Source organism: Chelon labrosus (assembly GCF_963514085.1).
Source record: "Chelon labrosus genome assembly, chromosome: 5".
NCBI classification, from domain to species: domain Eukaryota; kingdom Metazoa; phylum Chordata; class Actinopteri; order Mugiliformes; family Mugilidae; genus Chelon; species Chelon labrosus.
The window spans coordinates 24,189,110-24,213,227 of NC_140341.1; the positions used below are offsets into that span (position 1 = coordinate 24,189,110).

At 40.3% G+C, this 24,118-nt stretch overlaps 1 protein-coding gene across 3 annotated transcripts in view; it reads left to right on the forward strand.

The window, feature by feature from the left end:
• The window catches only part of pard3bb (par-3 family cell polarity regulator beta b), a 250,350-nt gene that overhangs the window by 58,718 nt on the left and 167,514 nt on the right, over positions 1-24,118 (forward strand). For all 3 annotated transcript variants that reach the window (XM_084544176.1, XM_084544174.1, XM_084544175.1), the window contains exons 5-9: positions 8,596-8,666; positions 16,701-16,784; positions 18,027-18,152; positions 22,539-22,797; positions 23,756-23,864. In XM_084544176.1, the coding sequence (XP_084400302.1) occupies positions 8,596-8,666; positions 16,701-16,784; positions 18,027-18,152; positions 22,539-22,797; positions 23,756-23,864 (649 nt within the window). The remainder of the gene's footprint in view (positions 1-8,595; positions 8,667-16,700; positions 16,785-18,026; positions 18,153-22,538; positions 22,798-23,755; positions 23,865-24,118) is intronic.

The following is a 24,118-nucleotide window of genomic DNA, read 5'->3' on the forward strand; positions in this document are numbered from 1 at the left end:
GTGTGTTTGTGTCAGGCTGCATGCTGTTGGGATGTGTGTCATTCTGTCATTGCTATGGAGTGGGGGTGCCTGGTCTGGTCTAGGTGGGTGGTACATGTCTAAGTAACATCCACATGAAAGCCTGGTCCAAGAGTTTCCCAGTAAATGGTAAATGGTAAATGGCCTTGCTTTTATATAGCGCTTTTCTACCTATTGGCACTCAAAGCGCTTTACAGTCATGGACGCATCTACCCATTCGTTCACACAAGCACACACACATTCACACACCAGTGCCACGCACTGGGAGCAACTGGGGGTTCAGTGTCTTGCTCAAGGACACTTCGGCATGTGGCACATTCCGGGGATCGAACCGCTAACCCTCTGGTTCGTAGACAACCCGCTCTACCTACTGAGCCACAGCCGCCAGTAGAACATTGAATTGTTACAAGATGGCCAATGTCCTGTCAGTAGTTTTAATGTTGTGGCTGATTGATGTATATCTCATCTCTCTTTATTGCAGTTAATGCTAGCTCCTTTGTTTCCTTTACTTTTTTTTATTTCACACTTGAAATCACCCAGCTTCGATAACAACAACCGTTCTAAAAACCTATACTCACTTATTGAGGTAAATCTGTTCAGCTGCTCCTTAATGCAAATATCTAATTATCAGATCATATGGCAGCAAATGAGCATCAGAGTGGGGAAGAAAGGTGATTTAAGTGACTTTGACTGTGGAATGGTTGTTGGTGCCAGATGGACTGGTCTGAGTATTTTAGAATCTACTGATGTACTGGGACATACCGCACCATGTGACAAGGCTGAAATAATCTCAAACTGGTTTCTTGAACATGACGATGCGTTCATTGTACTAAAATGGCCTCCACAGTCACCAGATTTCAATCAAATGCAGCACCCAAAGTCTCTAAAGGATAGGTCTCTAACCTGGAACCAGCAATGTGTAGCTAATAAGATGGACAGTGAGTGTATATTAGCCATAATATTTTAAGGTTTATGTTCAGGGTCTTTAAGTCTACAAAGCATTGTGTTAAAGGCCTATTACCCTTGACTGAAGCTCACACTTCCTATGCCTATAGAGCAAACCATCTGTGTCTCCAGCATAAATTAATGTGAGTTATGGTGAATCCAAAAAGGTTCAAAAAAGGCAACTGGACTTTTTTGAGAAGACGTTTCACCACTCATCTGAGTAGCTTCTTCAGTTCTGAAATGAAGAAGCTACTCAGATGAGTGGTGAAACGTCTTCTCAAAAAAGTCCAGTTGCCTTTTTTGAATCTTTTTGGATTCACCATGACCTGGATGACTGAGAACCTTCACAGAGTTATGGTGAACTTTAATATATTGATGTTTTAGTGGCTAATTTAATATCTGGCTAGCAGACAACAGTTACACATTAGCCAACTGGCTGACACTGGAACAAAATATATTGATCACCAAACTATCGTGGTAAACCTAAGTTTTCAGTGAACAGATCTTAAAGAAGACACTGTCACATTAGCCTAGCTGCAGAATCCATGCAGTTTATATGACTGCTGTATGCAGCTTTAAGGTTGTGATGTATGAACTGTGAATATGTTATATAAGGAAAATGTTAGAAAGAAACAGCCCAGAGAGAAAAAGAGAACCTAGAAACAAAACCATCCAGTTTTTTGAACTACTTTTGTTAAGGAGAGGAGGTCTGTGTGCCAAGCTTGTCCATAAATTGCATGGTTTGGTCCAGTCATTGAAACATCAGTGTACCAAAAAATCTCCCTCTACTGTTTTTCCCCTCGCCTGTTTTCTATCTGCTTGACGACCTCCAGAGCCACACGTTTCCTCCGTCTATGCTTTTCTGTCTCACACCTGCTGTGCTGCACTAACCACCACATAAGTGTTAGAGTGGTAAATGACTCTGTGGTTAGAGTCTACTGTAAATAAAGACATTCTCTTTCTGTTTTTCTCTCTCAATCACTGTCACTGTCTTTTTTTTTTTTGTCTTCTTCCCTGTCCCTCGCTTTTTAACAGACATACCCCCATAGGCACACACACACTCAGTCACTCGCTCATCTGTCTCTTCTCAACCAGCCAGGTTCAGATAGAGGTAATGGCTCCGGGTAATTGTTCAAATTGTCACTTGGCCTTTTGGTGAGAGCGATGAGGGGATGAAAGTACTCTTCTTGCAGTAATTCTCTGTCTTTCTTCTGTCTCTGCCTTTTCTCCTACTCTCTGTCCCCTCTCTTTATTTAATTTCAACCCAGTACAGTAAGCCACGAAATGACTCTCTATTTCTTGCTCTCATTTTCTGTCACGTTCACAACACACACACCCATCCACCTATGCACACACAAGGTTGCAGGTTAGTTAAAATTGTGATAATCATGCTGGGAATACCTATTCCTGTCTTGAATACTACTGGGGCTAATAAGGCACTAGAGCACTTATTTACCATGCTACACCTTGGTGTGTGCGCATCATGGCTTTTGTGCCTCCTACCTACATGTTTGTCCTTCCTGTTCACGTTCATATATACATTTAACATTCATTCATCTGAATCTTTCCAGTTCCTTTTTAGAGCTTTCCCCAGTGTGTAGTTGTACTATTAGATAACTGTTCTCATAGTGAAAAGTATGCAAAATTCATCTGACATGCACAGTAGCAGTAGTAGTGTTCGCTGAGTGAGGGTCTGCTGATGCTTGAGCGAATTTAAATTAATGTTCTTGTGTCATTCATTTATTTTGAGAGACAAACACAAACTTAAAATATGACATTGTTGTTGTGCAATTCATAGTTTTTCTAATACAGTGTCCTGTTGAGATTTTAAAAGATTTGTATCTTCAGAAGTGTTATAACTTTGGATTTTAGAATATTAAAGGCAAACAAACCACAATGGATCAACAGTTTTTTCATGATTTTGACATAAAGATTTTTAAGATTTGAGTCTATAATAGGCTGTTTAATTCCTTTTTGTGTACTGTCTAAGAGAGCACACGCTTGTGCATGTGTTTTGTTTGGGAATCAGCTTGAGGTTTAATTTGTGTTTGAACCTTTGCACTTGCAGACGATACGTGGCAGTAGCTAGCACTGACCTAAGCTAACATATTGGATGCCACAACTACGAGCTCCAAGTATGCAGCTACTGTAGACACAAATGTCACATTAGATTTGTTTTGGTTTTCCACAATCTCCTGGTGTTAAGGGTATTTGTAAGGGTGGATGTTTGTCACCTCATCTTGAAAATGGGGTCAGAGAATAAGAGGCAGGCCAGAAACTGTGGGGGTTGAATGTGCCTGTCACTCTTCCACTTACAAAGTCTTAAAGGTTTTGAGTGACTAGGGAGGGCTTGACTTGTCAGCTTGACTTTTTGGAGGTCAAGGTGACGTCTTTTAGCTAGAGTCTCCAATCACTGGCTTCCATTAAAAATGTGTTGTAGCTTGTCATTCTCTCACTGCTAGTGTGAACATTGTTGATTTTAAAGCTACTTCAGTTGACCTTGTCTAGACGACCAGCTAGGTTGAACTTTCTGCTGTAACACAATTGATTGAATAGAAAAATGATTGATATATTACATTTTTAATATATTTTTTGTTTGCTTCCTACTTTAGCCCTCTGGCTGTTGGACGGGACATTAAGACACATTCATCTTTATTCATCATATACATTCCCCAAGGGATATTACAAGATATGTTACCTTAGCTTTATCACTTTCATACACATACACATGCATACACAAAATGTCCAGCATGCATTACTACTAATTTATCATACTCACTCTGGGAGTGTTTTCAGGGAACACTTAGCCTGATTGGTCATTCAGTAATTAGTAATATCGCTAATAGTTTGCTCTTTTTTATCCGCTTTTAGCAATTATTAGATTGGACCAAGAAGACTTGCAGCCCATTTATTACAAGCATAGTTATTCAAGGTAGGATTATCCATCACTGAGTTAAAATGGAAATCTTGCTTTTCCATTCTCCAGTTTTTGGAAAGCCACTATTGATTAAACTGTCCAATGTCAATAATAATAATATTAATATTCTCCCTTGCAGTGGTTCTCAGCATATTTCTAATAAATCTTTGTCATTTAATAAATATATTTTTCGATTTCTTCTCGAGGCATCAGCTCTTTCCGTCATTATTTTTAATAAACTTCAACTTCTTGAGTGAATAAACTCCATTTATTTATGGGGCTGTTTATGGTACGTTTTAATATAATTATAAATTTCTGAAAGCTGTGATTTGCTGACACTGTTGGTCACTCCCACTGGGGTTTTTGATGTTCTTTTTCCAGGGAGTTTTCAGCTTTTTATTACTTTACTAATGTGCACCACTGATAATCAAATATAGGGCAAAACTGTTAGTATAATAGAATGAAGCTTTCCAAAACTAAGAGCTGTAACTGTGATATTGCCCGCGGCAGGTTCCAAACTAGTGTTCAGTTGATCACCCAAATGTTAATATGAATAATGAGACACATTTATTCGTTCAGATTCATTTACTTGTTTTAAATTACCCTTTGATAAGCAACATACATTGCTGGCCTTTGTAATTAATATGGTGCTCTTTCAAACAGAGAGAGAGGAAGAGCGAGAGACTATTTCTACATGCACTTATTAAATGAGACATACAATCAAGCAGCAAAGGCTTTGCAATTATTTTATGAGGAGCTGTTATGACAAAGAGGTTAGTATAATTAATGTTACCTGTCATCCTTTTACTAATTAAGCTCTCACGACAGCATCAACAGTTAGGCCAGACTAATTGGTTTCCAAGCCACCAACCCACAAACATATGTTCATGGTATCGCTGATCTGTCATTCACTGTTGAGTCGGATCTCTCCTTCTTCCATCTCATCGTCCAGTGAGCCTGATTTTAGGTGTTATTATCTGACACCTTTCTCATCATTTCATTCTCCATTCTCATTTGTCTTCCTCCCGGCTTCTTTTCTTTCAGTCGTCTCTCTGTCCTTCTCTGACAGGTGGAGTAGGTCGAATGGCGACATGGGGACTGGTGGGGGTCAAAGGTGGAAGGTCATGTAAAGAGTCCATTAGTGCCTAATACTGACGCAGTGCCTTATTGACCTGTGTGTTTGTATCCATATGCTCATCCAAACACTTAAGCTCAGATGTCCGCTCATCCACATGTGCTCAGATACACTATATGTATTTCTAAATTCAAATCAAATTGGCATTCAGTTTAAAATACATTGTGGTGGAGGTGGTGCTTCAGACACTGTACTACAGTTGTAGTCCGTGGTCTTGAAATGTGTAAGCATTGGAGTAGACCTTAGAATAGTCAGAATCCATTAAAACGATGGTAGAGATCACATTTTACATTCAAACAAAATAAACGAATCCTTGATAAGGATGCTAACTAGGGGTGTGCATCTCTCCAATATAAGACGATTCGATACGTATCTAGATACATGGGGTACGAAACGATTCAGGAAGGATACATTTTAAAAACAACCGATTCGATTCGATTCGGTAGGATTTGATCCGATCCGATCCGTTCCGATTCGGTACGATTCAGTGCAATATGATGTAATCCGATGAGTCTGTGCAAATTCTCATTTGTCCAGGTCAAAGGCATCTCTAGGCAATTGAATCAGGTCAACTGGACTTGGTTTTTGTCTGTGAAGACGTTTCGCTCCTTATCCAAGTGGCTTCATCAGATCGAGAGACTAGCAGACAAGTCTGACTAGCCCGCAGACACAGACAAAAACCAAGTCCAGTTGACCTGATTCAATTGCCTAGAGAGTAATCCGATATAGTTCCTTGTTTAAAGTAGACATTTTACATTATGAATGTTCCTAAATCAATCCTAAAAATGTGATATTGTTTACCTTCATAGTGATAAGTTTAATAGAGTCTCGCGAGATTTTTGCGGGAAAGAGAGAGAGAAAAAGCAAGCGGGGCTTCCAGCTGTATTGCTGATATACCGTAAATTCCGGACTATAAGCTACTTTTGTCACTTGCTTTGGACCCTGCGGTTTATTATGGATTTTTACAGCTAACGGTCACCAGGGGCGCACTATCATGGAAGCGCAGGAGCGAGACAGACAGTTTGCGCCAGGTAACGAGAGCAAAACAAACCAAGTGAGTCCAAATGCAGTACGAGAGCTGCTTTTAAGTTAAAGGCGATCGATCTGGCTGACTTTTCTGGTATAGTAGGCTGGTTATTTTGATACAGTAAACGGCCGTGTTACTGCACCTTTACTGTGTTGGCTGTTTTAGAAAAAGATGCTGTTATTTAGTTGAGCAGCCGGGTTACTGCACTTTTGCTGCCGTGTTACAGGCAAGCACTTTTAAAAACGAATTAAATTTAGCCATTTAACGTTATTGCCTCGTCAAGCGTTGTAAGCCTTGTTTTTTGTTATACTGCACTACTACGGTACTATGACTGCAGGAAGTGCGCTAGGAGCGCACCGTTGTATTATTTGTGCACTGCACGAATGCTGTTTGTAATGTCAAAGATGTGAAAGTTTGATTGATCGATTGACTGAAAGATTTATTGTGTTTCTCAAATGTAAATAAATGGGACGCTTTGCGTTTCCAAACAGTCATTTCTGTCCCGACCATCCCCTCCGTGGTAGAAGAAACCTTTACGGTAATTAAACATTAAAACACCAGCGGCTTGGGTGCGGCTTATAGTCGGATGCGGCTTATATGGAACAATCTGTAGTTTTCTCCAAAATTTAGCTGGTGCGGCTTATATTCAGGTGCGCCTTATAGTCTGGAAATTACGGTAATAACCCGATTCATAACTTTGTAATCGGGCCATCGACCGGTTCGTGGTACATTTAGATCGGTCCAGGGGCTTGTGTATCGATGCACTCACATCTTTTAAATCAAAACCGATTTCCGATTCATATCGGTAATTTGTTACACCCCTAATGCTAACCTTGTTAAAATTGTACGATGTTGTTGTGGCAAATATTCTCTGCTCTGGCTGCATTTAAGAGCATCATTATCTGCACGCTCAAGACCTTGCATTAAGTTTGACAGAGGGCGAGAGTCAAGCAGGACATGGAAGACTAAATGGTAGACAACCGTAATTACATCAATCAGCTATGAAGTATTCATGAAGTATCACATATGCTGTCATGCAAGTAAAGTAATTTACACATCAAACCAACTGTGATGCTGCCTGTGTCTGGATGAAAACGTTACAATTGAACACATCTCAAAAACTACAGCCTTCAACTAGCTGTCACATGCGACATGCGTGAAAGGAGATGACTATTCGTACCAGCAGGTGGCAGTAATCTTTTTTGTGAATTTAATGGGAAACATTACTACTATTAGCTGCAAGGCTAAAAAGCTAGGCAGAGCTACAAACTGTTGTACAGTGTGGATGCGCTCTTGAATCAGGTTGATCGGTTGGATGAAAACCTGTCGACAGAGATCCTGGTGATGTAGGACACGTCAATAAAACAAGGCTCACACTATACCCTCACCAACGTCCCAACACAAGCAAACGGCCAAACAGTGGTGTGGTGTTTCACAGCCTGTATGCTAGCAAGTGCTCGTTAAATTTTGAAAAAATATGAAATCTTTGAACTGTGGTTTGTATAAAATCTTCATAATGGCTGTGGCTCAGTAGGTAGAGCGGGTCACGAACTAGAGGGTTAGTGGCTCGGTCCCTAGAACGTGCTACATGCCGTGGTGTCCTTGAGCAAGACACCGAACCCCCAGTTTCTCCCAGTGTGTGGCACTGGTGTGTGAATGTGTGTGTGCTTGTGTGAGCGAATGGGTAGATGCGTCTGTGAAGCGCTTTGAGTACCAATAGGTAGAAAGCGCTAAATAAAAACAAGGCCATTTGCCCACTAAATCAATACTTCTTATTCACAGTATCTAAAGGATCTGAATTATGTAGCAGTAATAGGTTGTGACTGAAGTACTTGTTTGTGGTCATATACATAATAATGTTTATTCATAGAGTATTGCATTATTTATCACTCCCTCAGTTTTGGACACCTAGTGACTGTACAACTCACTTTACTGTGACTCCAAGACAAACATATGCACATAAGCAGCCAAACCCTTTGCTGTTGTATAAAGTAATGATTACTTCTCTCTTGGCTCACATCTACTCTTTTCTTTCTTACGCCTCTCTCCTTTTCTCTTGGTTGCCATGCCCAGTGACAGTGTTATTTATTACTGCTTGACAGCACTGTCTTCTTGCCTTCAAATATTAATTGCTATTTGTACACCATCCATCCATCAAATTAGCAGCTCCTTCACTCATCACTTCACTCATTTATTCATTCATCCCCTTTGTATTCCCTTGTCTTTCAAATTGCAAAGACTAAGTTGTTGCAGCTCAGGATTTCAGACTGGGTGTAGTCCATTAAAAGCTAAAATCAAAACACAAGCGCTTCCTTAATTCCTCCACCTAATTACTCATTCAGTTTTTTTTGTTTATTTACACTGTTAATTCATCCACATGTCCCCCAGTATCCACATTATCTCTCTGTTTTTCTTTAGTCAACCCATTAAGCCTTCCTTTCCTGACAGATTTAATGTGTTGTTGTAGCTTGTTGTTTTCGTACTATTATTGTCGTATCTCCAAATGCCAATCACTGACTAACAGGACGGATGTTCGGTGTCTGTTCTCCGCAGGCAGCCAGTCCCGCTGTGGAGAGGCCGGCAGGGGTGGACCGGGCCCAAGGCAAACACAACTTCAATGGCAGGTCAGTGCATTTGTGTGTAATAGTGTAAACCGTGTTCTAAAGTCCATCTTTGATTTGAATTTAGTTTTAGTTTTTAATTAATACTTCGTACAGTGTTTTACTGAAGAACACGTTAGTCTATCTATCCCTCTGCCTGGCCTCATGGAGGCTGCATATGTTATGTAGCTGAGGATGTGCATGTGTATGTTCTTGTTTACTGATATTTATGTGTGTTTCTGTCCTACTTTCCCGTCATTAAAGCTGTATTCTAAACCAGATCAAGGCCCTCACAGATATAGCCAGTGTACAGAAGCGCCATCATTAGCTCCCTACAAAAGACTTCCAAAACAGGGTCACACAACACACACACACACACACACACACACACACACACACACACACACACATTTGTCCACACAGACATGCATAGACCTCCACACATGGGCTCAAAAATAAACCGCTACAAACACGCTTGCATCTTTTCTTTTTTTTTTCTTTTTTTTGTAAACAGACACACAAATGAACACAGAAGACACTTGCATACACTAATGAGTGTTGCTTAATTATGTGTTAGGGGTGCAGAATGCCCTGTGTCTCCTGTGGGACTTTTACGCTTGTGCGTGTGTGTACATGACTAAGACAGAGGGAGGCTAGACAGGCCACATATAGTATACTGCATACATTCAGTATTTATATACTGTATATACAATTGTATACCCATAGTATACTACTAGGCATCTGTTTATCTGTTCAGAGTAAGAATAAAAGAAAAGAATATTGGCGTGTGCTCTATTATCAGATTCATAAATAATTCTGTTTCCACATTAGAATATTAACTGGTCAACGCAGGGACCGCGAAATAGCGTTGTTTTTAAAACTCCTTTTTTAGCATTTTCTTTAGCTCTTTCTTTAGTGCTACCTTCAGAAGATGCTTTCCCAGTACAAAAGCTTTAGTGATGTTATCTAAGGGGGATTGGTCCACACGTATAGTGGATGTTGACTGGTACATAAATAAAACATCTGTGAACACTGTTAACAGTAACCACGCAGAAAGAAGCTCTTAAAGTTCCCCTAAAAAGACAACACAGAGAGTTGGGCAGAAGCTGAAGTCCAGCTTCATGGAGCTTATATTCAACACTGTTGTATGTTGTTGAATGTTGCACAGAACTAAGTGACGGTATGTCTGGTATGTAGATCTCGGACATGCACTACCTTCAGAGAGTCCGAGAGTTGTTATTTTTATAGTTTTGGACATCATTTCACACTGATATAACTATTTAGTCTTTAACACCATAGCTTAGCCATGGACTCTATTAAGAAAACAATATCCAGAGGTTAAACGTTTCAAAATGCTCCTAACTGCTTAAAACATCTGTTAAACAAAATAGTTTAAAGCTGGAATTAGCTGTGCATTCATATTTATAAATATGAATATGAACAAATAAAGTAATATGGCTAAAATTTTGACATTCCTTGCTTATGGTGTGAGCAGTTGTTTTTTTACCCTGCTGCGGTGTCCCAGAATAAATCCTTGATAATTGAGACGTGACCTTAAACAGTTATGTTCATAATATCTTCCTAAATTTCCCATTAGTGGCTGTGACACAAACCAAGAATACTTACTGTACTTGCCAGTTTTCCCATTAACTTGATTTAACCCAAAGGCCTGCCTCACAAAAACCACAACCACACAACACAACACCAAGACAGTAAAGGAGTCAGTCGTAAATTTGAAAATGTGGCTGTTGCATCAGTGATCAACATGCGCCTCTGTCTGGTAACACTGACCTCTGTTAATGGACCATTTACAACTGTGTATTTTAGACCAGGTCAGCATGGTCACACAATTAATCTGCAGTTAATTCATAAATGTACCACCCACCTAGACCAGACCAGCAGGCATCCCCAGCAGGATGCAGTCTGACACAGGCACACACACAACAATGGTTTAGGAACAACTCAAAAAAACATGAAGAACAGCACAAGGTGTTGACCTGGCCTCCAAATTCACTAGATCCCAAACTGATCCAAGTATCTGTAGGATGATCCACAGAGGTCCCTCCCTCAACCCATAGGACCCAAAGGCCCCCACTAACAATATTCTGTTACCAGACACCACAGAACACCCTCAGAAGGCCCATGTCCATTCTCTGATGAGTCACAACTGTTTTGGAAGGTGGTCATAATGTTACGCCTGATTGTTGTGTACGTACATATATTTATATGTATTTAACCTGTTGAGTGGAAATCCAGGGAGAGGGAATGAGCATGAGAATAATGAATAATGTGTGACCTCTGGCTGTTGGGCCCAAGTTGTACAGTCATATACTGCAAAGAGGCATAAAAGTCTACATAAAAAGTTTAGAGAGGAACAGAATTTTTCCTTGGTGTTCTGTTGGGTCATTATGAATTTATCAGTTACCGTGATACACAACTCTGTCACCTGAATTTATGGACAATCAATCTGAACAGGAACTATTTCAGTTTGATGACTTCTTACAGTACCATATACCTCAGTGCAGTGAATGTAAAGGTAATTACTTAAGACACCCACTCACATTTATTTCAGCATGTCTTTACTCACTCTCGCACAAACCACCTCAACTGTGAGTAATGTAAAAGTGATGTAATGGTTTTTGTGGTCGTCGGGGAAACGATCCTTGAAATTGCGAAAAAGTCCAAAATGAGTAGAAGAACGCAGCCATAAATACTGGGACGGCAAAGCATACGTTAGATGGATGTGTGTGTTTGCGGCGTTGTGTATTAGTTTCGGGTGATGTGTATGCTTTTATGCTCATATTGGCCCTCCCGGTGTGTTTCTGTCTGAGTATTTGTGCGCCTTTCAATGTGAGGCTACCTCCTATAAATACAGTAATGGCTCATCATCATTTTAACCACATGGCATTCACACCAGAAATCTCATTACGCTTGAACGTCCTTTTTATACGGGGGGAAAACAGATTTACTGTAAATAGCTTTATTGAAATAGCGTTTCCAGTATATTATACTTCTTTGTGAATAAGTCAGTGTATTAGAGGTGTGTTAGAAGCATGGAGGTGAAAAGGTAAATGGTTTTCACTGGATGATCAAAACAAACTGAATGTGAAAGAGGTATTCTTGGTTTAACAGCTCTATACATTTCCTGTTGTTAAGGTACTGTGATACTGATATGTCTGTGTTTGCCCGTCTCTCTACCTCTACTTGTCCATATGTCAATCTCCCACTCATTTAATTTCCTCATTTTGCCTTTACTCTTTTGTCCTTTTCTATCTCTCTTCTCATATTTACACTTTCATAAAAATAGTGAAAATACAAATGGAATTTTGCACAGACCTTTATCTGTAGATTCTTAAACAAAACGAATGAACAGAGATTTAAATACAGAGATTCCAACACAACTCTTTACACGTAGACTAAATACTGTAAAATGCTGTGCAGAATATGTGTATACATGCCTCAGAACATCAATCAGGATGGAAGTGGTTCCACATTTTATCTGCTGGAAATACAATAGAAGAAGAAGACATTTTATTTCCCCAAACCTTATTGACAACATTGGATTCATTCAGTGGGAGATGATGATCCAAGATGGAAGTTTTAACACAGCTCCAGACTCGTTCTCTGTTGCCATGATTCTGTTCCTCTCGGAAACGTGTAACAAGTTTACCCCATGTTGATCAAACATGTGCACAAAGAATGTGTTTGTTTTTTTTTCCACCACCACCATCGAGTCAAGCATATACGTGGTTGTTATCTTTTTGTTATTATCCTATTAATATATAATAATCTTTCTAAGGTTGGATGATGGAGTGGAGCTCTTAATTCTTTCTATGGATTTGTTTGCTAAAGCTCTATCAACAGTGGTTTTACATTTGATTATTATTTACTCTTTAACTTACTTTTGAAAGAGTTCTTGTTTATTTTCATACATTACATTATCAGTAGTATTGTGTGTTGTTACTGGTTTGGATTCCCTTTACTCTACATCTCTCCTCTACACTTTAAAGAGTAGCTTAGAGGAAAAAAAGGGGGAGGGAAAGATAATGATAAATAAGAGGGAAGAGAGAGTGAAATGCATTGAGGAAGAGAGTGGTCTGGTAATGCATATCCACCTTTTTTGTTATTTCTCCACTGTGTTTCTGTCTTTCATAGCGAGGATCAGTGAAGTGGCAGGTGGATAAAGAGAACACCTGCTCTCTTCATCTCTCTCTGCCTCTCTCTTTCTCCCTCTCTGTGCGTTTGGCTTTTTTTTCTGTCTCTTGTTCTCTCGTTGCTCTTGCTCTCTTTTCTCAAGTCTCACCCATTTTGTCTCTCCCTCACCCCCACTTCATTTTTTTTTGCATTGATGCAGCCTGTCAAACATCTCTCAGAGAAAAAAAGGAAAAAAGGAAATGCAAATGGATCTCAAGTGCTTGTGTGTGTGTGCGTGTGTGTTGTAGCTGGAGTGTTAGAGATCAGAAGCAGAGCATCAGGAAGGGATAGAGGCAGGGCTGGATGCTCTTTTCCCTCTCATATTAATTCTATTCATTAGCTCTGTCTAATTAATTCAATGCCTCCTCCCTCTTTGATTTCTCTATATATTACCTTCAGACCAGCCTTGCTTCCCTGCCATCTCTTCTCCCTTTATCCCTACCTCTGTTTTCTCCTTTTCTTCTCCTTTTCTTTCTCTTTCATTCATTTCATCATGCTCTGGTTCTTTCTTGTCTCCCCTTTCCTATTCTTGCCATCCTCATATTGAGTCTCTGATCTGAAGATGGCAGTGTTGGCTGTTCAGACTGTAGTTAAGACCAAAATACTTAAGTTACTGTTCAAGACACGGACATGTAATTTGGTACAACTATTCAACTCCGGAGAATGAATCCACTTGACTGTAATACCTTGGAATCTGGAATGTCAGACATTCAGTGAATTCTCTCACCCTTTAGTCCAGCATGTATGCTGATGACTTTTCCTCTAGCTCCGTGTTCACTTCACTTCAGTTTACAACCTGTTTCATAGTTTTATGGCCAAAATTCAGCGTGGTCCAGGTGTGATATTTCTCACTTTGCATTAAAATGAGTCTCCACATGCATCGTGAGTGAATACTTGTGGTCAGATTACAGTTCTATGCTGTATACGCAATTAAAAACCTCTGGAGGACAGTAGAATATTGTGCAAACAGCTGCTGTCTCAAAACAATGGATCACTATCTACAGTTGTCCGTTTTGTTGTGTGTGCATGGTAACAGGATAGAAAACGTGGAACTTACTGAGATGTAAAACTCACTGTTGTTATTTATTTATAGATCTCAACTATTGATGTTAGTAATGTTAGAGGTCCTCAAAGAGATTATAACTCGCAGCCTTGAAGTGTCCAAATGCACAATAATGTCTCTGCTGTGCTGTGAGCATCAATGATCAGCCACATGCTGATGCCTTTTTTTAAATGTTGGAAATCTGGCTATCATTCATAATAACTGCTGTCTTTTTTTTTTAATGAATGAGGCAAAACTCTGCTTATGTAAAGGATGTCATTTGAGTAGGCGGCCCATCAATGAGGCCAGGGTGCATTGTGTGTTCTCACTGCTGTGACCACCTGGACTTCTAACTGGACTTCAGGAAGACCAACTAGTGGCAGAATACCCTCTGAACGTCCTTTGAACCACAAAGTACAGATGGTTCTATTCTGAATCCCTTTCTGGGTGCTCAGCTCCTTAACCTATTTGTAAAGGTGAGCCCGGCCACACGGTGAAGAATCTTTTTTGGGGGCACACGTGTCTGCATACTTCTGGTCATTACTCATGACCATGTGTGAGCTTAAGTAGATCGACTGATCATGTCCCAGTGGAGTGACCGTATTATTGTGGTGGTTGGTCACACTGCATGTTAACCATTATAAAAAGAAGCCAAAATGTTTTTCCCAATTTCTTTCGGTTTTCAGTGGTGTCCAGGGATTTCCCCCCCCCCATCATTCATAATTTTTCTCTGTAGCTGAAAAGAGTTCTCCAATTTCCTGAAGTTGAAAAACAGGCTCAAGGGAGACCTACACGATATTAGGAAGGTGGTCATAATGTTATGCCTGATCTGTGTATATACAGAATGTGTGTGAGAGATGGACAGAGATGGAGAGAGAGGCAGAACCTGTTTTTGCACTTTGCATCTCCCCTCATTACCGCCCACCGTCATCAGTAGCCCTCTCTGTGGAGTTTATCAGCATCTGTACCGCTATCAGCGGATGGGGGTTTAGGGATGGATGGATGGTCTAGAGAGAGAGAGGGAAACAAAACACCAGACCGAGTTAGAGATGGCGAGAGAGGGGAGAGGGGAGAACAAAAGAGTACGAAACAAAGTTCAGACAAACTCACTTTGGAAAAACACACACACACTCATACGGAGCAGAGAGAAGGTCAGGAGAGGATTAATGGCTGTGCTCTGATAGATAAACTAATCAAACAAACAAAGACTTCAGCACGCACACACATTAAAACACAGACAGAATGTAAAGCAGACACACACTTGAATAACCCAAACTAGACAGAGACATTGAAGGCAGAGAAGAAACCCACTGAGAAGAATGGCACAAAAAAAGTTTTGACAAACACACGCACAGAGCAGCCTGCACTTTTACTGACTTTGAATAGAGCGCGACATTCAGTTCTCCAAGGGCTGAGTTTGCAGGGATGGATTAAGTTTATTTAGCACAATGAATTCATTTGTTGAAAATGATGTGTCAATCTAGGATAGCACTTTTCCCAAACTCTTCCTCAAGAGACACACGTTTCAAGTTGTTATTCTCTGTTTTTTTCTCTGCCACCACATACGTGGCCATACATAGTGCAGCCCTGTTTTTCATGGTATTTTCTGCACAGTTGCCACTGGTCAGACTCTTGTTGTCGCCTTTTTCGGACAATTCAGGATCAGGGCAGAACAAGTCGGTGAGAGAGATCTTTCTGATCCGTCTGTTCATGTTAGAAAAGGTTCATCTGAACATTCAAATACACACTTTTTTTCACAACAACATGATCATCCTGATTAAATAAACTGGATTATTTGTTTGAGACCAGCTCTTTATGATGGTTTGTAGTTCTTCCTAACTTCCCATCCTCCCACCTAGTAGTAGCTCTTAGTAGTTTCCTGGAAGAGCAAATTCTTTCCTATAATGTATGCGCAGAATATACACGAGGAGACGTCACAGTTGGCCTTCATTATGGTAGTTCTTTTATGTTGATTTGGTGTGTTGCTATCTTAGAGATGGTTTGATCAGATTGTTCTTACGTTTGCAATGTGGGTATTGTTATTGATCTCCTGAATCAGTTTGATTTAGATTTGCAGGGCCTGATTCCAGTTGATTTAAAATAATTTAGACATATTTGAGTTTTGTGAACAAATTTACTCCATTAAGTAAGACTTCTAATGTCATTGGCTTCAGGGACTTGTGATATTTCCACAAAATATTAACTCAAGTTGACACATCTTGCGTATGGACTTGCTTTTGTGCAGCTCTTCTGTGTCGTCAGAATTTTGAATCTAAAATGCCTTATGTCATGTTTTGGTTGCTTCTTACATGTGGACCAATCTGTTTGCACGGTCTTGTGCAAAACCAGCTTTGCAAAAATGCAACGAGAGGATTCATTAAATGGACATATACTTAAAACAATTGATACTAGGACTGTATGAATCGATCCCAGATCTTGCAAATGAAGACAGATTAGAAACGGCACTAATGTAGATTGATTGTTTTACAGTTATCGTTAGCTTGTGTCACAGAAAATTATCAACTTAATAGATTTGTCCTGCAAGTCTGCGCATTAAATTAAGTAGTGGCTTCTTTAATATGTGTTAGATTATCATACTGTATTTTTACGGGGATCACCACTTTTCACGATTTAAATAAATAGTAAACTAGTTTGTTTTTTGAAATATACAGTTGGCATATGTTATGCCCACTCTTCTCTTGCCATTTGCAGGATTTCAGTGTTCCAATGGATGTCCTATGTCAAAGCTGCCCTTTATTGAAATGTAACAAAACTTGTGTTATATTTTAATAACTTTTCTTCCTTCCTTGTTGTCTGTATAGCCTGACCAGAACGGTGGAGATCCTGGGAGAGGGCAGCCCCTTGGGAATCCATGTGGTTCCCTACTGCTCATCGTTTAGTGGACGGTGAGTTGTGTGCACAGATTTACAAAAATCCATTCACACGCTCACTCACTCACTTCATGCACACAAAAAACAACATATATCTATCTACACATCTGTACATCAAAGTCAAAGTCCGCTTTATTGTCAATTCTGACATGTGCAACACATACACAGGATTGAAATTACTTTCCTCGAATGCCTACATATAGTACTTATAAGTCAAAATTCTGCACTTTATCCCTAAAAAGCCTTTCCTGTTTACCAGCCACAGCACATTTTAGTCATATTCTTGTGATCCTGTTCCTTTCTGGTACGGAACTTGTGCACCAGTGCTACAGTACATAAACAGGTCAAACACACACACACACACACACACACACACACACACACACAGTGGAAAAAAAGAAGAAAAGGAAGACAAAATTGCCCAGCTAGGGCATGGCTTTTCTTTGGGTGTGTGACGGTCAGACAGTGGATGGGGGATTTCCTATATGAAAGCCGGATGACTTTTTATGACTGTTCTCATGACTCACCTGACCCCACCAATCTCCTTCTTAAATTCCTCTCTCTGTCTGTCTCTGTTCTCCTTTTCCTCTTTCTATTTCTTCTCGACCCTCTCCTCCCTCGTCCCTGAACGCCTACATGTTTTCAACATTTTACAAGAGTCCCTTTGCCCTCTTAACCTAATTTCATCCTTTTGCTGTTGAGGTTTTTTGTTGGCTTCAGTGTCATCTTCTCTGCTTTGTTAAGATCAGTTTTTGTCAGAGAATGGTTGAAGTAAGGATGGATGGCTGTCTGTCTGCTTTTTCACTATGTATGTCTCTTTGTTATTTTGAATGTGTGGTTGATTACTTGTCGCTGCGACTGCCTTCCACCTGATTTGTCTGTCTATCCTGGCATTTCACCGGCTGCTTGTGAACGAAATGAATGCTTTCACATCTGTTCCTTTATTACATGTTAATCCGTGCCTCTGCTCACCTTTATTTCTTGTTTATGTGTGTTTGTCTGCAGTGTTGTCCTTGCTGTTCTACAGCTCTGTCTTGTTATCTACTAGATAATTAGCTTTTTTCAATTAATCGGGAAAATGAGGCTATGAAAAATAGTTAGGGTGTGTATCTGACATCACTGTGTGTAAGTAAACCATCCCATCAGACACCTCTTCGGGGAAATGTTGATGAAGAGTTATTGTGAATCTATGCATGGGTAAAAAAACTACAGAAATGATAGGAACATCCTTTAATCCCCTTTTCTCTCTCCTGTCAGGTCTCTTGGTCTGTTTATCCGTGGAGTGGAGGAAGAGAGTCGGTCACGAAAGGAGGGCTTGTTTCAAGAGGATGAGTGCATTGTCAGAATCAACAACACCGACCTCATGGACAAGACATTCAGCCAGTGAGTACAAAACCCTTCATATGCTGGGCCTTGGAGGTGGAAAAATGCATCTGAGATGACGAATAGTTGCAAATGCACATCCCAAGGATATTGAGGAACAAAATAAATGTGGCTGTCTCTACAGAAATGTCAGGACAGTGAGTACTGAACACACGCAGTCAGAGCCATTGGAAGGGTCCATCTTAAAACTGTATGATTTTGGTGAATGGAGTGAGAGAAAAAATACTTCTGCACATGACTGGATGGTCCTGCAACCAATCGGAGTAATTTTGTTGTAAACAAAATACTTCTGAAATGTCATTCGCTGCCCAAGCACAAGTCAAAGTACACATCCGACCAGGTACAAACAACTGGATATGTTCTTGCGCTGCCAACTTTATTGAGGACGCATCTGCAGGTAATTTGTTGACCCTGTGGTCTTGGGACAGCCAGGTTTCCTGGAATGCGTTCCACAGGCGTCATCAAATACGCTGCTGTTTGAATTACAGAATGGCCTTACTGCATCTTCTTGTCCTCCAGAGTTTGTACTTCAGATTCCAACTAGACAAGTCTGAACTATCACTGTTACTCTTTGGTCTATCACCTCATAAAGCCCGCCCAAATGATTTTATTGGCCTGGTAGATCTTGGCCGGAGCGTGATCAGAGGCAAAATTTTGTTGTTGGGGGAGGGTCATGCTGGCTTCTAGGCTATACAGTTATGATTAGATAAAACAGATTTGAGTATTAACCCTCTTTAGGGCACTCATTGAAATTCTAAATTTCAACCCTAGAGTGTTAGTGTTTCTGGACAACATTAGGCCACTTCTTCATGGTACCTAATAAAGCAGTTACGCTCAGCGTTCATGCGGAGGTGAATTGTGCAGACCACATTTGAACTGAGAATGTTGCCTTGATCTTCTTGATTGGCTCGGTGAAAACCACATGCTTCTAAACCTCACTGAGAGGCACCGGGACGCAATTTAAAATGTGTATGGAAGTTACCATATATGGTTCCTCACCCCATAAAGGGTTAATGCAAAATTACATTAATTGGCTGATGTGTCACCTAAGATTTTGTGTTACATAATCAGCTAAAGTAAAATCAAGGTCCAAGTCTGTCCATCGCCGGTGGGCTCAGAGAAGAATATCTGAGAAGGCTTTTCTTAAGTGGGTGACACAGCCTGATATCAAAATAGAAAAGGGTTTTAAAACGCTATAGTCTGAGCCCAGCATTACTAGTTTCTTTGCTGACTTTCTTGTTTGCTTTTCCATTGTCAGAAAAGCAATAACTTACACCACTGTGTTACTGCCGTCACAAAGAACAGCAGAAAAGACGAATTTAACCACGTATATGTGCATGTCTGCTAGAGCTGGCCTTTGTGTTCCATCTGATTCCTTGGAGGGAAGAACTGTCAAAGATTTTCTTTCCTGTACCACAGAATCACCTGAAAAGAAGGAAATGAACGTGACGGTATTTGAGGATGTAACATGATTACAGAGCATTATAATGAGAAAAAGACACACCTGTAGAAACGATTGCTACAGATTACAAAGACTGATGCGGGTGTTGTAACGATTACACCACATTACAGCATCTATGTAGTCAGCACAACCGCTCTTGTCCAGTGTTCAGTGTGGTAATAAGATTATATGTGAGGTATTTTATGCCGTACTGTAGGTAAATGGATTATCATCGGGGGGGGTTTGCACCTATTGTTCGAAGACAGGTGTATAGTCCCGTGTGCACTCTCTCCCAAACACCACTTCACACACACTAGCCCACACACGGACAGTTTTTCCCCAGTACACATTCAGTTTTGAGCACATAGCCTCAAACAAGCAAACAAAGGATGACACATTTCAATAACAATGAAACAAACTGGGTTTAATCTTGCGTGAAATATATCCAAGCAAATATGAGTGGGATCTTACACCCAGAAACTCTCTTGCCAGTATTGTTCTGTCATGTCAGGTGTATAGTGATATGTGGCTTGATCCAGGGAAATATGTCTAAGTAGGTCACTGAAAGTCCACTGATCAATGTGAATGCTGCACTCACACATACACACACGCACACAGTCATTGTCTCCGCTTGGCAGCTGTATTGAGGAAGGCTGCTTGATTAGAATATCATTTTTACACAACGGCGCCTGCACACGTCGTCCAATCAGAAGCAACAATGATATCATCTGTCCACAATGGTCTCGCTACGCACATCAACACACACACGGCCTTCGTAGCTGCTCTCAGTCTATTGTATTGTGTTCTCAATAGAATAAAATCATCTCAAGTGTGATCATTGAGCAAGGTGTGACGGTAACACTTGCTCAGGCGGCCCACTGTATCGAATGGTTTCAGTATGCAAATCCTGCGTGAGGAGACTGGAGGAGAGATGACCACCCATCTACTCAGACACCCACTCACAGAGACCATTCTTAGTGAATCATTCACACATGCTGACTGTCAGAGTTACATACAGAATATAATCACTGGGTACCTCAGTACTCCGTGAAGGCTGGCAAGCATGGGGGGTAAAATAGTTTACACTCTGCACAAAATGATCATTTGTGCTCACATTAATCATTTTTACTTGATAATTAATGATTTGGGTCATATCGGAGGTTGATGTATTAAATTACAGTGGAGCCCTCCTTACCTCTGGCTCCTCTGTACTACTGTATTCTCATATTTGCAAGAGAACATTGTATCACAACTCTCGAGGTCCTACAGTATAATATACGTTGGAATACAATGTGTTTAATTATTTAGCATAATCAGAAAAAGGTGAGATTTCATGTTTAAAACTTGTTTAAATCAGGTTCCCTTTTCTTACGCTGGGCTCAGGCTACAGTAGTTTTGAACATGTTCATCTCCATATTCACCTCCCAACAATCCAGAAACCATGTCCTGGAATCGTGATTCGGCCTGTATTATCTGTTCATGTGGGAGTTTACACATATGTTAAATGACACATTCATTCTCATACTTGCACGTGAATGTCTCCTGAGAAGTCTTCCTTACTCTGTATAATACATAGTGACTAGGATACGTCAACCCAACACTTTCTTAAAAATGGGGTGTAAGACCTCCCTCAGATATCAGAACGCTCCGAGTTCTTGGAGTCATGGTTTCAACAAAATGCTGGAAACTGTATGGGAGGCCACTGAAGTACACTGAAGTCATTGTCATGTGAGTGAAGCCAGTTTGAGAGGAGTTTTGCTTCGGGATTTGGTGCACATGGTCAGCACCAATGTGCATGAAGGCTGTGCATTGAAACTATGAATTATTAGTTTTAAAGGGACAGAAATGTGCCAACTCCCCACACAAATACACCACCACAACGCAGGAAGGATCCTTGGATTCGTGCTGTTAGTGTCTTGGAAAATAAAATGTTTGAGTTTTTCGGAGCATTGCATTGCACTGCTGCCCCACGACTTGTTGATTCGTTGATTGTTAAGTTGCATTAATAAGCAGGTGTTCCTAATAAAATGCCCTGTGAGCGTACTCAAAGCAAAGTTGATTGTTTTAAGTGGAAACTTCCCTGCAGTACCATTCTGTTACCAGAATATGCCTCTAAGCAGTACACTTCTTTAAATAATTAGTATTCCACATTTCATCTATTAAAACATGTATATATTTCATGCATGAGTTTCTAAACATAGTTTCCAGTTACGGACAGGTCTAATCATTATTCATGTAATAATAATCTTGGTGGGAAACAATAGGAGAGTAATCCAATAAAATTTAAATAAACTGGATTTGCTCTGCCGGTTATCTGAGGTGAATGATGGTGGGTACCGATCGCTCCTGACACAGTGGTCCCTCTAACTTACTTAGCGTGATCTGATCTAAACTAATTCTCTGCTAAATTAGATATTTTTTTATAGATCATGAGATGATAATGGCCTGCTGCACAGGTGTCACGGCTCTGTGTCTCCTGTTCTGTGTTGTCTTGAGCTCATCGGAGATAATAACGGGAGCGGATACAGCAGGCCACCAGAAGGAGTCACTGACAATTAGAAATGGACACAAATATACAGATTTAATGATAGTGTCCGGTATGATACAATTTGGGTGATAATGAATTACAGTTAACAGATTTCCGCCGCATACATCTCTGTCACTTTTTTTTATTTTTATTTTATATATACAGGTACATTTTTTTTTTAATCACATTCAGGAATATTGCAGCAACACGTGATAGATATATCCCTTTTCAGTTTTCTTGTCAGAAATTGGTAACTACTTCGTACATAGTTGTGATTGATGTTGTGATTTGTTTTAATGGTAAATGTGTGCATATTCCCTGCTGAACAAACCTTATTCTCTGCTGTCTCCTCCTCTGCACCAATCACTTAACCCTTCTTCTCTCTCCCTGTTTATCCCTCTTCTCTTTATCCTTCTAGAGCCCAGGACGTGTTTCGTCTGGCGATGCGTTCCCCAGTCGTGCGTTTGGAAGTGGTGCCCTCCTCCAACAGAGAACGCTATGAGAAGAGTCTGATCGGTCAGCTCCTTTGCAACAGTACTGGTCCTACAAGCAGCCCCCGAACAGTGAAGACCAAAGAGCCACCTCCTCCTATCAAAGCCAAACCTGTATTTAAGCCCTCAGAGAATCTAACCACACGAGTGGCAGAGGAAGCTGTCCCTCCTGAACCTGCTGTCAGCGTAAGTGTCGATAGATGTGTTTGTATTATCTCATTTACGTTAAGTATAAGGTAGCTGAAAAAACATTAAGTTAAAGGTTGTAGTTGTGAAAAGCCGCCACAGATTGACTGGATATAAAGAAATAGAGTTATGTAAGTTACTTTGTCACATTAATTAGCAGCAGGTCTCAGTTTCAGGTTCACTGCTGAATTTTAAGGTATCAAATACCGTGATTTAAAGTTTTTGGGCCAAGAATTTTCCATGGTCTTTACAGACTTTCCAAACTCTGCACATACTGTATTTTTATTTTATGCTCCTTTTATGACTTTGAGGACATGTAGAGTTTATAGAAGCACTTTCATTCCCACTCGATTTTTCTTGGTTCCCACCTCTTTGCCAGAACCGTCAAGTCTTTTTAAAACACAACCACGCAACTGTGCCGTCAACATCGCCATGGTGACATGGCTGACATTTGAGAAACAGCTGGCATCGAGACATCAGTTACTAAGCAACTGCTGATTATTTTATTTTATTAAAAAGAAGTTACTGTCTTTCTGCAATGCAAGTGCACTGTTTCATTAACATTTTGCAGGGCTACACATACAAGCACATATGGTTCAGTGCATGCAACTTACATGATCATTACATTACATTAGATCATATCAAGACGGTTTTAGATATGGCATTGTTTTATAAATGGATGGCGTTGGCAATGACTCATGGGGCTATTTATATGTAATAGGCCGTTACTTTGTAAATATATGAAATGATAGATTTCACACTGTTTATATCTGTAAATAAAATCAAGTGAGTCATTCAAGTCCAGAGAGTTTAGTAGTGATACACATAATTTTTCATTATGTAAATAGCTTTTATGTAAGTAGCTTTTAAATTGCAATATTTCTGTTGACATTTTCTCCTGTAGCTTTACCTTTAATGCGTTTTAACCTGACTTTAATGCTGCATGTTCTCCAACTAGACCCCCAAGGGGAGGAGCGAGAGCCCCCACCTTAAGAAAAGCCCTCCCCTCACCAGCTTGGTGGCCAATAAGAGAGGAGGACGGAGGCTGAGGATCGACTTAAAGAAAGGTAGGGAACAGACCTCACTCAAACTATACAGAGTTCAGCTTCTTCACACCTGACATTCTAGTTTCTATGTATTTCTTCTTGACTCATGTTTTTCTTTTTTATGCAGTCTGTCATTTTCTGAATGGACTTCTCTTCTCATTGCTAATTTTCCCGCTGTTTGCCCAGAGCTGAATCCCATAACACTTCCTTTCTTAGTCTTCTGGCTGAGTCTCCTTCCTCTCACTCTTCCTCTCTCCATCTCCCTGATTCCCTCT